At 32.2% G+C, this 16,269-nt stretch overlaps 2 protein-coding genes across 3 annotated transcripts; one reads left to right on the top strand and one right to left on the bottom strand.

Moving 5' to 3' along the window:
- Nucleotides 1–1,620: 1,620 nt before the first annotated feature.
- LOC117912010 (histone deacetylase 2) lies at nt 1,621–7,802 on the top strand. Of its 2 annotated transcripts, XM_034826414.1 has the most exons (13): nt 1,625–1,953; nt 2,049–2,104; nt 3,012–3,129; nt 3,340–3,402; nt 3,760–3,828; nt 3,903–4,069; nt 4,201–4,265; nt 4,338–4,384; nt 4,591–4,635; nt 4,744–4,794; nt 5,986–6,072; nt 6,624–6,711; nt 7,386–7,802. In XM_034826414.1, the coding sequence occupies exons 1-13, from the start codon at nt 1,831–1,833 to the stop codon at nt 7,505–7,507; spliced, it is 1,101 nt and encodes a 366-aa protein (XP_034682305.1). In that variant the 5' UTR covers nt 1,625–1,830; the 3' UTR covers nt 7,508–7,802. The 2 variants fall into 2 exon arrangements, with proteins under 2 accessions (XP_034682307.1, XP_034682305.1); XM_034826416.1 differs by lacking the exon at nt 7,386–7,802 and having other exon boundaries at nt 1,621–1,953; nt 6,629–6,713.
- Nucleotides 7,803–12,813: 5,011 nt separating this feature from the next.
- Nucleotides 12,814–14,746, bottom strand: LOC117912238 (transcription factor MYBS3-like). Its single transcript, XM_034826751.1, has 3 exons — nt 14,318–14,746; nt 13,772–13,968; nt 12,814–13,571 (listed from the first exon to the last, which is right to left on the bottom strand). Exons 1-3 carry the CDS (start codon nt 14,628–14,630, stop codon nt 13,446–13,448), a joined length of 636 nt encoding a protein of 211 aa, XP_034682642.1. The 5' UTR covers nt 14,631–14,746; the 3' UTR covers nt 12,814–13,445.
- Nucleotides 14,747–16,269: the final 1,523 nt, after the last annotated feature.

Here is a 16,269-nt window from a genome sequence, read left to right as displayed (position 1 = left end):
GGGGACCAAGTCGATTAGAGAAGAGGAGAGAGAGGAAAAACGTATCTACTTAGATTTCATCAACAAGTTGATTGTACTTCATTTGTGGTCCGATCGAGTTGAAAGTTGAAGAAGAGGTTTGAAACTCGAATAACTATAATTTGAACGATAGAGATCAAATTTCGAGCTCGAGAACTAGTGTTACTGCCCATGAACAGTAACAACTTTTTATGGTATACTTTCTCCAATTTTCATTGTTTTTTTTTTTTTTTTTTTTCTTGTCAAGAGAGATTGTATAATTCAATGTTATATGTGCTTTTGATGTATTTGACAACCTTTAGAGATTATTATAGAAAAGACAAGTGTAACCCATTATTATTGATAGTAAAAGTTTGAACTGGAATAAGTCTCGTGTTTTTTCTTTTCGAATTTGGGGGTTTTCCACATAAAAATTATGTTGTCTGATTTATTTTTTTATTGCATGAGTTTGTTTATTTATTTATCGCTACCAGTTGTTATTCCTTATATAATTTTGCACAAAGAAATAATAGAAAAATTATGGTATTTGTTAGAATATTGTGAATTCACCCTAACACTTCACATTCAATCCAGTTTTGTTTATAAAAAATAGTTTTCCTTTCACTTATTTATATATTATACTTGTATTCAATCATTATATATATATTTCTTATATATATTAATAAAAAACATTTCTTATATATATATATTTCAAAACATTTTTTGGTAAATAAAAAGGGGTTGAAATATGTTTTGTAGAAAAAAAATATTTTATTATTTAAAATTCATTTCCACTAATATTTTTTTCTAGATAATTTGTAAAGATCACTTTAAAAAAAATTCAATTTAAAATACTTTCATACATAAAATTATAAAAATTCATTATCTTCGAATCATTCTCTTATAAATAAAATCAAATCCTTTTTTCTCTCTTTTAATAAACTTGCAATTAATAATTTTTTTAATAATAATAAGCATAAATGACTTCCTTAAAAATTGAATCAAATCAAATCATTTATTAAAAACAAATTTAAATATTTTTTAAAATAAATAAATTGAAATAATTAACCTAATTTTTTTTTTAATAATAAAATATTTTTAAAATTAATTTAATAAATTGATTTATGTCTTTCCTATTATTTATTTTGTCTATTCTTATAATTTGATGTTATAGTTTTTTTTATTCATTTAATAGAGACGATAATATACAAACTTAGAGAGGTGATTTTTTTCAGTATCCATTCTTTAATTAATTATTACCATTCTTTCTATTCATTTAGTAGAGGCCGATGATATACAAATTTAGAGGGGTGACGACTTATCACTATAACTTCTCTACAAGTAACCCGAGTTCTGAATTTAAACTCAATTTTTGTTTAAATAAGGAGTCACACAAAATTTATTTTTTATTTTATTTTATCTTTTAAAAAATTAAAATAAATAACAAGTACAACCGTTCAACCGAGAACTTACGAGAAAAAATCAGATGCACAATATCATTTTCATTAAGGTTTCTTAAAAAGAGAAAAAAAAACTTAAAATTGGCAGATATTTTTATCTTTTATTTTATATTTCGCTTTATCTAGGGAAAAACCGAAAAAGAATCTTGATGACGTGGCTCGAAGCAGGGGAACTGCCTGGCAGACTGCCACAGAATCTCTGAAATTCCAAAACCCTAATATTCTGGGTGCGTCGCGAGAAAACCAAAAGGAATAAAAAGAAAACAAATTTTCTATAAGGATTGTTCGTCTTCTTTGTTCATATATTCCGCAATTAAAACATCCCAATCTCTTTGTCGCCACATATTCTCCAATCCTTCAATTCTGTGTAAGGATGTCCACCGCGCCTGTGAATCCCGCTTCCGTTTCTTCCTCAACTTCTGCAAGCGACGCGGAGACTCTCCGGCGAGGCCGTATCCTCTCAAGCAAGCTCTACTTCGATGTGCCTCTCACTAAGGTACCCTCCCTTGTTCAAATTTGTTTTCTTGCCTGTAATTCAATTCATTTCTGCTTGAATTTGAATAATATTTTAACTAGATTTTGGTTTTTTAGGTTCCAATTATTTACTCGTCATCGTACGACATTGCGTTTCTTGGCATGGAAAAACTGTAAGAACATGTGAAACTCCATTGCTGCGTCTATTGCTTCTATGTTTTCGAGCAGTTGATGTTTTCACTGTATTTTTTTAGTACCTGAGGTTTGGATGAATACGAGAATGAGTCAAAAATTAAGAAAAAAGGGGGGGGGGGGGGGGGGGGGGGGGGGTTTGATTTCCATAATTATTGAAGCCTAGCTGGAACTTCATAGAACACGTCAATTAACTGCTGTACCGAGTGTAATTACTAATCCTGTGAATGCATTTGGAAAAATTGACACCACGTGAGCTCAAGGAGTGAAAATTAAGAGGCACCAAGGTCTACTCCCCGGAAGATAATCAGGGGTGATTATTCTGATACCATTCGTCTAACTATAATGGTATTGAGGGACCACTTTCCTCCAAAATCAAGCTGGCCATGAAACACCCTGGTAAATACCCTTCATAACTTACAGCCGCCAGGTTAGGAAATGTTGGTAACTTCCTCAGAAATTTCCTTAGTTTGGTTCTGTAGCCTTTTGTCAATGAGGGTGTGATGGCTATTCATTGAATGGGCTTTGACCATCACAGAGAGAGATCAATTTTTAAGCTCCCAGGAATTTGGAAAAGCAGACATTCTTTGAACCAAGTGATACTTGAACATGTACCATTCTGTAACAAACTGTCTTTTCCATCTTTGTGGCCATAGCTGTAGACATCCAATAAGATGGATGGATGGTATTTCTTTTACTGTTTGTCTTATGAAGAAGCTGAGTGGTATATTTTATCTTTGGGTAATGATGGGGAATGAATGAATTTTGATGAGCTCTGTTGGTCACCAATTAAAAACTGGAATCTCTGTTGAGATTTGGTCCTAGGACGCACCTTGAATTTGAAATTGTAATTTTAATATTTACGAGTTATAAATGCAATTGATGTAGGCACCCATTTGATTCTTCTAAATGGGGCCGCATATGCCGGTTCCTTATCTTGGATGGTGCTTTGGAGAAAAACCATATTGTTGAGCCTCTGGAAGCTTCAAAGGATGATCTCCTAGTGGTAGGCATTCAAATTCCTCCAAGACTTCACTCTTATTCTCTTCTTTTATGTGTCCATTGCCCTTCCCCTTCATGTTAAGAACCAACATGGAATGAATTAATGTAAGAGATTTCATGTGTTATATCATGACATCGAGACAAAATGCTTTTTGCTTGCATGAGGACTAGCATCCATAAACTCAACTAATATCTTTTAATAATCTTGATACAGGTTCATTCAGAATCATACTTGAATAGTCTGAAAAGCAGTCTCAATGTTGCTGTTATAATTGAGGTACTTGAAGTATTTTTCCTGGTGTCTAATATTTGATTGATAATTACTTTCTGGAGATTTTATCTAGCTTGTGTCTGATATCATCTGTTTTTTTCTAAGTGAGCTGCTTTGCAACTGTACACATGGACCTGATTGATTGTTGAATGTCCATTATTTGAGATGCTTTTGTTTTTAAGGGTGATAAAATAAAAAGTTAAAAAATTTAAAAATTTAGCTGATGTTACTTTAAGGTCAATATCATGGCTTTTGGTTCCATGGGACATCCATATACCCCCAATCAAATATGTGCTTGTAATATGCCAGAAAGTTTCAGCTTCATTAACATTCCTGTCTAATTTGAATTGCTATGATATATAGGTCCCCCCTGTTGCATTACTGCCCAATTGTCTTGTGCAGCGGAAAGTTCTTTATCCATTTCGCAAGCAGGTGAGATCATTATTTGTCTTGGATTGTGTTTTCTTTCCATATAGGGTCTAAAATAATTTAAATGTGTTCTGAAGGTTGGGGGAACCATTTTGGCTGCAAAGCTTGCAAAAGAGCGAGGATGGGCCATCAATGTCGGTGGAGGGTTCCATCACTGTTCTGCAGGAAAAGGTGGTGGATTCTGTGCTTATGCAGATATTTCTCTTTGCATACACTATGCCTTTATCCGGTTGAATATTTCTAGGTATGGACTGTTGAAGCTCATATGTAATAGATGCAGCCCTTGCATTTATCGTTTATTCTGTCAGAATGTCAGTTTTAAATTGTTACCTTCAAGCATGGGATCTCATTCTCATTATCTGCAAAATTGTACAGGGTGATGATAATTGATCTTGATGCACATCAAGGAAATGGCCATGAAATGGATTTTTCCAATGACGGTATGATTTCTTATCTCTCCTCATGGTGTGTTGCTTTTTTAGAAATTTCACTTATATTTTCTGTGCTAACAGGACGAGTTTATATTCTGGATATGTACAACCCTGGGATATATCCATCTGTAAGTCACCTTTTATGGAAATTGCATCGCATTCTCTGGGTGCAGAATTTTCTTCTTATTCCTTTGAGTAAATATTCACGTTTTTTTGGTCGTATCTTGCGCTTTGGTATTATGAGATGTGATTCCCACTAGTTTTTATTGTTAATGCAAGAGAAGTGTCATGATCATATAATTTTACTCTTGCATTGTTTTGTTTCCTTCTTCAGGATTTTGAGGCAAGGAGATATATTGATCAGAAGGTTGAAGTAGTGGTAAGCCAAGAATATTTGGCTGGTAAAATTATATCACAAGATTCGCAACTGTTTTTTTCTTCATTTTTTCTTTGTTTGCTACCTATTCCTTTTCCTTCGCATCAACAGAGTGGGACCACAACTAATGAGTACCTGACAAAATTAGATGAAGCACTCAAGGTATGTATTTATTACCATATTGCTGTTGTTTATGACCATTTCTGCTTTTGTCTTTACCTTTCTCAAGCTCCCCAGATCCTGCTGCATCTATTCAAGTCAATTGGAAAGTAAAAAATTTGAATGCGCCTTCATGAGGGCTTATTGGCCAATCATCAATACTTACATGTTTTGAGCTGCTGTCTTTTTTCCAATCATTTATCCCTTCACATTTTGTAAGCCTCTGGGATTTTAAGTTTGCTGTCAGTTTTTTCACCATCTTAGATAGCGATGCACATTATGCCTGGATGGAATACATTTTATCTTTATTCATGGAACACCTTAGGCCACTGTTTCTCATTCTACCTAAGAGTGGTATGACAGGAATAAATATTCTACTTTGTATCTCCAAAGATTCAAACATCATCTTTATACAAGTTCATTGTCCACATTATCTGTCACTTCTTGTTAATGACATTCTGGAAATTTTCTTTTACAAGAAGGTTTGTGGTTAATGTTCTTTTACGTTGTCTGTAGCTTAATGTAAGGCCACATCATTGCCATATTTTATACTTTTGGGAATAACTCAAGAACAGCTATATTCTTGTATAAGCTGTTTTTAGCATTTGTACAATGTGTCTTATACATGTGAACGTAGGATCATGATGTAGGGTTGGACTATAGTTGCCTGACTTGTCTATATTAGGAAATCCTCCTCCTCCTGTTCTTGCTCAAAAGTTCATAAGACTCGTGATTCTCTTGTGATGGAGCATCAAAATAGCCACAAGTGAGTTTGGATAGTTGAGAAGCTTGAACATATTCATCTTCGAGTACATCTTAATTTAGAAAAATGATCTAAAGGCATCTAACTGTGGAACTCAGTATAGAAAAGTTCTAGAAAGAGATCCTCTCACTCAAAATTTCCCAAGTTTTGAGCAAAGAATGACATATGCAGAGGCATGAATCTTAAGGACTGAAGAAACTTATCATTGTAGAAGGTAAAGGAAATTTGCCTTTTTTTTTGTGATTGCTCGTTTGTGATAAATTATATCTTCATTTTGCAGTCACAATTATCTTTGTCAACTTATTCTTATGAGACTGAAAATGTCTCATGAAGTTTGGTGTCTGGGCATGTAGAGTTTATCTATAAGTTATAATAAATAACTATTGAAAGTATTGTCATGTAACATTCAGAATTTTTTAATTTGAAATTAGGTTGCTGGACGCATGTTTGATCCTGAGTTGGTGGTGTATAATGCTGGCACTGATATCCTAGATGGAGATCCACTGGGAAGGTTGAAGGTAATTTCCTCTCTTAATTTCATTTGCCAGGATATATTATTTCCTCTCTCCTCTATTCATAATCCTAATGTCTAAGTTGAGATGTGATGACTGCATAGTGCATTTCAAGTTGTTTCCTTTTTATTTTCATTTTGTTTTTGTGTCTGAACTTTATTTCCAATTTTATTTCCCTTTTTGTTGGTTTGCTTGAGGGAAAGAAACTTAAATAATTGAGGAATGCACTTCCTCAAAGCTTTCCTCACTTTTCATAGAAAAATGAGGAGAAAAATCTTTTAGCATTATCCCTCTTTTCCTTCTTACTTTTTTTTTCATTTTCATTTTTCATGGTATCCAAACATAAGGAAACGATTTTTCTTTGCACCTTCCTTGAACCAAATGTAGCCTCACTTTTCCTACTGTCACACTTTTTTCTTGGCATGGCTATGTTTGCTCTTCGTGCAAGTAAAAATAGGCTCTTTGCACCTTTTTGTTTCTTTGTTCATAGCTTGATGTTCTGTTCAAGATAGCATCACCTTAACGAGTATTTAAAAGGTTCATCCTTGCTTGTGCAGATCAGTCCTGAAGGGGTAACTAGTAGAGATGAGAAGGTTTTCAGATTTGCTCGTGAGAAGAAAATTCCTCTCATCATGCTCACATCAGGTTCAGTGAACTCCAAACTTATCATATTAGTTCTCTGTTTTGCAAAAATGAACCAGGGGATAACTAACATTCAATGAGGACCCATCCGGTTCTCATGCTGGGTTTTGTATCTGAGGCCTTTTGAGTACAAAAATCCTCACCTCTAAACCACCCCCGGGGTCCCAAAGTTCATGATTCTTTTAACTTTCCACTTCTCCCACGTAGGTGGCAAACATGAACTGAAAAGAAAATTACAAATAATCCTAAATTTTTTGGTCTAGGAAAATGTCTTTCCTCTTTAGATAGATTAGAAGTCTGAAGTCACCTTGCAGAGGCATAGCACTTGCATTCTAGAGCACTGTGCATCTATTCCAACATGACACCTACAATGGTTGAAAGCATTTTCACCAAATTATTAGCCTCTTGCTTTGATTTTTCTTAGGGCTAATCCTCCAATGGAGGAACCTATATATCCCTTGTGCAGCAGGAAGAGGAGCTTTATATTGTTATGTCCTGTTTGTTAAACAGCTTTCTAATGCCAGTATGGGAATAGAATCATTCTCAGGTTACTCATGCTATGATTCACATAGCAATCCTGTGCAAACCATTAGGAAAAATGGTTCATCAGGCTGTCTTTTCCACCTGATTTGAGTATTTGCACGCTCATAATCTAACCTGACTGTTCCATGATTCAGGTGGTTATATGAAATCCAGTGCCAAAGTAATAGCAGATTCAATAGTAAACCTGTCGAGGAAATGCTTGATAGACACTGGGAGTTCTCATTCCCGGGTTAAAAGTAATACTAATAATATGTAGTAGTTATTCTACAAAGTTCCATGTTACTTCTTTACAACAGCTTTCATGAAAATGTTTACTTACCAGTTATTGCAAGGTTGGGGCACAGTTTCTTGGTTTTCTGTACATATGTTCAAAACGAGCGTGTATTAGTCGATCATCATCATACGTAATACTGTAACTATTTGTATGACAAACCCTATAAGAAATATTGAGGAGAATGTATATTCAGAGCAGTTGTGTTTGGCATGTAATTATGAGGTAATGGTTCATGGGTCTGTGACATTAAATCAGGTTAGCAACATTGTGATATTAATTCTTACCACTTGTGTTTATGCTGTTCTGGTGAGGAGTGAGAATTCATATCATATGTTTTACAATCCTCTCTGAGTCTCATATCAAGCTTCTGTTCTGAATTTATACCTTGAAACTTAAATGAAGTGATCCCCTGTCTCCATCTCTCAAGGATTACAACAAAACCCTAAATATTTACAGCAAAACCACTGTACTGGAAACCGATGTTGCCTCACTGTTTGTGATCATCATCTAAACTATGTAAACTCAGAGGGGGAAGTCAAGAATATCACTCGTAATTTGCATGCAACATTGTTTGGTTGCCAAGAAAATGAAGGTAAACGGAAGAAATCGAAGTTCCATGTATGTGTGTAGAAAGACATGGCCACTGGTGATGTCCTTGTGAAATATATTCAGCTTGTCCATCTCTTCACAAGGCGGATCTGTTTGGCTTGTTAGAACCCCATCCCATGTGTGGAATACCAATCATTCTCTTACTTGACTCTATTGATTATTTTGATAATTGTTAGATTCATGCTTGATGGATTCTTTATAGGTTGGGGATTGTTTTAAAATGTGATGAATCTGTCCTAACATTTGAATGAGAAAAAAGTACTATTGTTGTTTGGTTGTGATAGAAAATAGGAAGGAAAAGAGAAATCCATTCATTGTGGAGAAAGCATCTTGCTTGATGTCCATTCATGTAATCCTTGATGTCCTTATTCATGGGTGATGCCAAACTTGAAAATGATTGATCTTCTTCCTTCTCTGAAGGAATATTTTGGATTCACTTGCAATTGTACCATACCGACTCATAATTTGACCCGTGACAGTGTATGATAAAATCTTGACTGTTCAATGATGGCTCACAAAAAGAAGAGACGGAGATAGAAAAATTTGAACTTGACTACAAAGCAATAGACCCTTTTGGATCCATAATAATTTGGGATCAAGAAACACTTTTTGGTATAAAAACAAAAAATGGATTGTTGAAGTGGATGATAAAATCTTAAGCCTAGGGAAGTGATTTTTAAAATATTTCTATTTTGGAAACTTGAAATGTTTTTAGTTTATTTTTTATGTTTTAAAAATAATTTTTATACATTAATATTCATATTTGAATGATTATTTTTTAAAAATAATATTTAGAAAATAAGTGAAAACAATTAAAATTAATTAAAATATGTTATCTAAAAACATTCTATTGCTTAAAAATATCTTCTTTTTTTTAACAAATAATTTTTATTTTTATTTTTTTCTATTGTCAAATGTTTTTTTTTTCTTTTTCTTTTTTTGTCTTCTAAAACAAAAAATTATTTTAAAAAATAATCATCAAGGAAGGAGTTATTCATTGATCTAGGATAAGTATAAAGAAATAAATTTGAAAAAATAGAAAAAATGCTACTTTATAGTAGAATAAGTAATCATTTTTTTGAATTAGGTTAATCACGTATTAATGAAATGTCAAATGAATGGATGTGGCTTGGAATCGAGAGTCGAGATTCAGAGCCTTAAAGAAAAACCTTCAATTAGTTTACACAAAAAATAAGATTAGGCATTCATTATATGTCAAGAAAGGTATTAAAAGCCTGCAAATTGGCAAGTAGGGTCAAGCTCAAAACGCTGAAAATCGAAACTTGCCAAGGAATATTATGATTTTAGAGTTAATGAATTGAATTTTCACACACGACTGAGTCATTGGTTGAATAGATTCGGCGCCCATGCGGGACTTGGACATGAAAAACATCATATGAGTTGCATTGAAAATGTTGAAGTAATTTAGCTACTTTTTGTCAAAGGTTTTCTAGAACATTTTTTTAAAGTAATTTTAAAAAATGGACATTAGTTGTTTTTAAAAAACAAAACTTCTTTGCATAGTAAAAATTAGTTTTTTCTTTTAAAAAATAACTTTTTGTTAAAACAAATTAAAAAAAAAATCCTCTAAAAAGTTTATTGAACTTATTTTCTAAGTTAGAAAACTATTTTAGGCTCTTTAGAATGAAAAACTGTTTTCATGGAATAATTCTCAAAAATAAATTTTAAAAACCATTTTTTAGAAACAAAATTTTGTTTGAAAACTTAATTATGAAAATAATTATTCCTAGTTAATGTACAATACAATTCAAATTATTATTTTTTTACATTTTTATTATTATAATGATATACTAGAAAAGCACTCATACATAAAATACTATGCTTTTAAAAACCAAACCAAACCAAACTGATCTTTTTTTCTTTTTTTTTTTCTATTTTGTTATTATGGGAAATAAAAAAGGAAGAATTATCTAATAGGGTTGGTTGGACTGGAATAATTAGGTGGTCTTTTCTAACAATTTTGGGGAGGACTTTAATAGATTTAAATATTAAAACTGTCCTTCAACGGAAACTTTTAAAATTCAAAAACATTTAAAGCAGTTCACTTGATTTTTCAAGACATTTATGGTGTGTGGGCCCCACATTTATTGTAATTATTGACATTCAAATTTTATTTTGGGTTTTAACCCTTACAATTATTATATATAATGATAGTATAATTTGTTATTTAAATTTACTATTTAAAACAAAAATGCTTCTAAAAAATATTTTCAAAATATCATTTTTTTGTTCTTTTTTTTGACGTTTTTTATTTAATTTTTTTTGTTTTATTAAGAAAAAAATAAGTTTTATAATTATATAATAAAAATGATGATTTTTTCATTCATATATATCTCTATATATATATATATATATATATATATATATATATATAAATTTTAAATTGTTAAATTATGTTTTTGTATTAAATTCAAGGGAGATAAAATTTTTAATTTTTCAGTAAGATTATCTAAAAAGAATAAGAAAAAAGATGGAGAATGTTTAATCATTTTTTATTTTTTTTTCTTTTGCATAGTGTTTTTATTCTTAATTTTCATATATAATTTTTTTTTCTCAATGTATTGAGTGGATGATGTTAATACATTTGATATGTTGAATATTAATGGGGTATAAAAAGTGATCTTCAATATTATTACTTTAATTATAAAATACAGGTACAAAAAATATATGTTATAATTACAATAAAAATATACTTACATTACAATCAAATCTAATTAGGAAAATTTTGAATTTTTTTTTATAAAAATGATAATTTTGTATGATCATACCATATTTCACAACATACTTATATCATAAATAATTTCTGAAACTAAATGAAATACTAATTTGAGTTCACGAAACTCGTAGTTTTTTTTAATAAATATATTGATACGGTATATTAATACCAATAGGGTATGAATAAACATTTTTAGAATTATTACTTCTATAATGAAATATAGGTATGATATAAATACACTATCATTACAATATATTACAACATAATTTATTTTATTTTTATTTAATTTTTTCACATGCTATATTACTCAATGAATAATTGTGAGTTATTTCATTTAATAGTTATGTGTTAATCAATTGAATATTTATATATTATTCAATTGATGAGTGCTCGTAAAAAATAATTATTCATAATATTATGGTAACAAAGTTTTTAATTGTATGTTTCATATATAAAACGATATAATAACTTAGGATATGGTTTTTATTTAAGAGATATTGAAAATAATTTTTTTTTATAAGATTCTTTAAAAAATCTCAATTTTTTTGAAAAAAAAAAAACAAATTTTTAAACAGTCATTTGATTATTCAAAAAATGAACAACAATTTTTTTGGGTATGATAAATATACTATTGATTATTTGTACTTATCATCATGTATGGGGTTCATATTATTTACAATCTCAAATTTATATATTGAATAGTAAAATTGTCCTTTAAAAATAGTTGAGATGAGGAAGTCTTTCTAATAATTATTCTGTGGGTGTGAAAATGGTCACGTGGAGGGTTTCAGGATAGAATTTATCGTTGAGAGAGACCATATTGATTGTTACAGGGAGTAAAGAAGCCATGCTAGGTAGTTCACACGTCACTATTTCTTCAAAGCGCCCATCGAAGACGACAAATCTCTTCAATTCTATTTCAGAGATCAGAGAAAATAAACAGTACCATGGAGATGGCTTAGATTTCTGAAAATCTGGTTAGGCTTGACTTCTCTTAATCATCAACAACTACTTTTGATCAGTTCCTTCAATTTAAATCTTCATTTCCATGTTTATGCTCCACCCAACATCGTCTTCATTCAATTTTTACAGCAGATTGTCAAACTTTTGACGGACTTTACTAAGTTCTCAAATTTTTTTATGAAATGTTCTAAGAATAGTTTAAAAACTTTTATATTGTAACTGCGAAAAAGTTTGTATTTCATATTTGAGTTCTCGAATAAAATTTTGAGAATTGTTTTTAAGACTACTCTTAAAACTGGTTTTTGAGAATTATTTTTAAAAATATTTTTGTTATTAGGAATTCTTCATTAAAGACAAACGATTGTAATTATCTATCCCTATCACGATGAAATTTCAAAGATTATCCGAATCCGTCGGTGAAGACTATATATTTGTTGAATAAATCAATGTAGTTGGTCGATTGTGTGTCTGATGAGATTATTGACTATTTTATGGTTGAAATGATCATCTTTGAGTTTATTACGAAGTATCTAGAATAAACCCTTCCACATATTTCTAGGGGATTGACATGGTCGTATTTGACGGATATCAATTTTGAGTGTCGAACATGTGACAACTTAAGAGTATGACGTTTGAGGTTGTGGTTAAATGATAGATGTTCATAGTTTCATGAGCACATTTAGCCCAAGATTCTTCCATAAGCTGACCAATCTTATAGAGGAGTTACATCGTATAAGCCGTATTAAATTGCCTCAAAGTTGAATACTTGCCCCACCTGATACTCAAAAAGTGATGGATGCCCACCTCCCATATGGCTTCCTCATTGTCTACATATTAAAGTTGGGACTCTTTTCTTTTCTTTATTTCTCGCTTTCCCCACAATTGGAAGTAATTTTCTTTTTCTTTGTCTTTTTTTTTTTTTTAAAAAAAAAAACCCTTAAATTTCATTGCTTGAGTTAATTACAAAGGGGTTATAATGGAAGACTAGGAAAAATGGTGAACTTTATTGGAGGATTTTGGAAAATACAAAAAGCTGTGAGAATTCATGAATTCAAATCAGATTCAAGCTGTAGCCAGAGAGGACAGTCCTCTAAAACTGAATGCTGCATGATCAAGAATCATTACTGATACAATGAAAACATCAGAACCAACAATTAAACCAGGCCCATGTGCTTTTGATTGATGAAATTCAGCAGTGGTTTGTGTCCCAACAGCAGGGCTCCTAACAGAGCCGTGGGTCTAATAATCAATGAGAGGGCAGAGAACGAGTCTTGGTCAATCTCCATAGCTTGTGAAAAAAGCTTGATTAGTTATGTTTAGGCTGATGAACAAATCAATCCAATGACTACTTTCATTAACAAAACAAAAACGGTTAATCTACTGTGGATAATAAGCTTGTTTTTTTTGCTGCATAAACGTGTGTAGATTCCCAAGATAACATCATTCTTATCAGTGTGAGGATGAGGTTCCAAGACTGATTTTCAACTGATGTTTGCTTTTTTTCCAGGGGACTGCTGCTCCTTGAACACAGAGAGGCTTTTATTGAATTCGAAGATATAAGCCTGAAGGGCAATGGCCAGTTTTTTCTGTTGCCCCCACTTGGAATCTTGATCAGAAATTGAGATCTAACAGAGTAGAATTTGTGGTCTTCAATGAAAACCCACATGGAATGGAGGGCTGATTGGGTTGAGGAATGCTGGGATTGACCAGATGAAATGAGAATTTGCTGCTTTCCACCTGCCAGAGTAGGATGATGGAGAAGGAAAAGATGGTTAAGGGTTTTGTATTGAAGAATGACAATCAAACAGTAAATTGGATCCAGGGAAAGTGAGAGTTTTAAGGAGTGATTTTAACCTTTCTAGTACTTAAAAAAAATTGTTTTCAAGTGCTAGAACAGAGAAAACGCTCCTTAAAATCACCGCCAAACTAGCTCTTACCAAATCAAAGAGGCTGGGTCTGCGCTTCTTCTTGTTGAGGCTGCTCTGTCTAAGAAAATACTTCTGGGCATGACTGGCTACTTGGGTTGGAGTTCTAGTAGTCACAAAGTTCCTGGAGATGCCCCTCCAATCACCCCTTCCAAGCTTTTCAAGCCCCAGGAGGAAAGTCCTGTGCTCCTCCTCAGTCCATGGAACACCTGACCATTTGGCAGAAAAGGAAAATTTGGTTCCCCATCTGAAGCAAAGTATGATTGAAGAAGAAAAATACAGTGAAAGTTCGAAAGAAGACAGTAACCTAGTGATGGAACCGGAATTTGCAGAAAAAGAGCCAATATAATAGGCCAAACTACCATACATGTAACTGGCCAAATCATAGAGATTTCCCCCTTTTTGGGAAGAGAAGAAATGGTAGAAAATAGGTTGTTGAAAGTACATTAAAGATCAATGAAGAAGAAAGAATACTGGAGTATTTACAAGTAGGAAAATTTTCCTTTACCAAAACCCTTTTAGCAGAACAACCACAACAAAATGGATATAAGAACTAACCTTTCTTTCTCTCTTGGGTTCTGGCAATTAGGCCATCAGAGAGGTAACCACGGGAGAATTTATCAGAATTTTCGTCGGCCGAAACTCGAGAAGATGTTGACGAGGAGGGTGTGGATGATGAAGATGGTAAGGAATCCAAGCTGAAGCTTTTCTTCATTGGAAGAGGAGTTGTAGAAGGCATCTCAAGCTGCACCCCAAAGAGCTTCACCCCACCAGTAAGACTACTACTACTAACACCACTACTCCCTCTGAGAGTGGTGCAAGTCCTTGAATTATGACCAATGTTCCCACAGTGTGAGCATTTCCTACCCATTCTCGGACAAATCTCTTACTTCACAGGCCAACCACCAACACCCACAAAAGAAAACAGACTCAGAGATGAATCTCAGAAGGCTCTAATGAGCAATACATTTGGTGTTGTTATATATAATGATTGATGAGGATATTTTCCACCCAAGTGTTTGTGTCAAAAAGTTAAGTCAAGGGCCCTGTGTGAATATTAAGGATTGTTTTTCTTTTCCATCTCTTTAATGAAAAAAGAAGAAACTTATCTTATCATATGGATGGAATATTTTTCTGGGTACAAAATGGAGAATGTGGGGACCTCCTATAATTTGTTTCCTATTCATGCATATGCAGTAACATTACTGCATTCTACACAACTATGTATTGAGGCATTTGGCTTGGGAAGTTTGTGCCTATTTCTATTCGAAATACTTTTAGTTTTTCTTAGAAGTATTTTTTGGGAAAATCACCAATAAATAATTTTTCAAGTTTTTAAAAAAAATTTCTAAATATTCCCAAAACACGTGATTTTCCTTCGAAAATAATATTTAGCCTAAAAGTAGCTTTTAAAAGCATTGTCAAATAAACTCTAAGAATTTTAATATTTTTTACATAAATACTTAAATAAATGATTCTTCGAAATATAATTCTAGAAAAAAATGCATTTACTAAAACCACTTTTAAGTGAAAATATTTTCAAATTTACTCTTAACTTTTTAAAAATTTTTGTACATGACCTTATTATCCAACCAGTGCTCATGGCCTTCTCTAAGGCCTCAATGACCCTTAAAGTAAGTGATTTTTTGGCTTCTGGTTTTGATAATTAGCTTGTCATTTCCATTTAAAAGTTGAAATTCCTTTTATTACTGTATCTGATGTAGAAAAAGGGTTTAATAATGGGGATGTATGCTTCACTTACAAGGGTGCCCCCATATCTGAAATATATAACTCATTGTCTTGGAGTGATGCCCTAAACATATGGGCACGTTTAGTTTATGGGGAGTGCATACAAAGAAAAATGAGAGAGGAATGGTGGTTAAGACAAGGCAAAATCCACCAAGTGGGTAGCTGAAATGTCTTAGAGACGGGGGAAGATTGGGAATGGAAAGATGATGTTGATGAGCCAACACCATTTTTTTAAGTTTGGAAACTTAGTTAGAAGTAAACCATTGTTTGTAAGGTCTAAACTATAAGAACACGCTCGCAAATTAGAAAATTTAGGATTTGTTTGACAACGATTATTGAGATTAATTCTTAATTATTTTAGAAATGAAATTTTATTTGAAAAATCAAATATGATAAATAATTTTCTTGACTTATTCTCCGCATGTAATTATATATAATGCATGCATTTTATTGTTACTAAAAAAACAATTTGTTTTTAAAATTATTTTGAAAATACTTGTTTTATATCTATAATTAGGCAAACATGTTTTTCAAACTAGAAAATTATTTACTATTTTTAAGAACTCAACAGGCCCTTAGCATTCATTGGTTTCTTGTCCAATTTCTTAAGGAAACTACATGAAGGACCAAGTGATCTACTCTTATATGGAAAGGCCACCTTACCACATATAATATAAAACCAAACCATTCAATTCTCTGGGCCAATGACATGGACTGAACAAGGGTCTTGTGTAATGTATTAGAAAAACCATATTCTGAGT

The sequence above is a fragment of the Vitis riparia genome, chromosome 4, assembly GCF_004353265.1.
Source record: "Vitis riparia cultivar Riparia Gloire de Montpellier isolate 1030 chromosome 4, EGFV_Vit.rip_1.0, whole genome shotgun sequence".
NCBI classification, from domain to species: Eukaryota; Viridiplantae; Streptophyta; class Magnoliopsida; order Vitales; family Vitaceae; genus Vitis; species Vitis riparia.
This window is presented reverse-complemented; position numbering and strand designations above follow the sequence as displayed.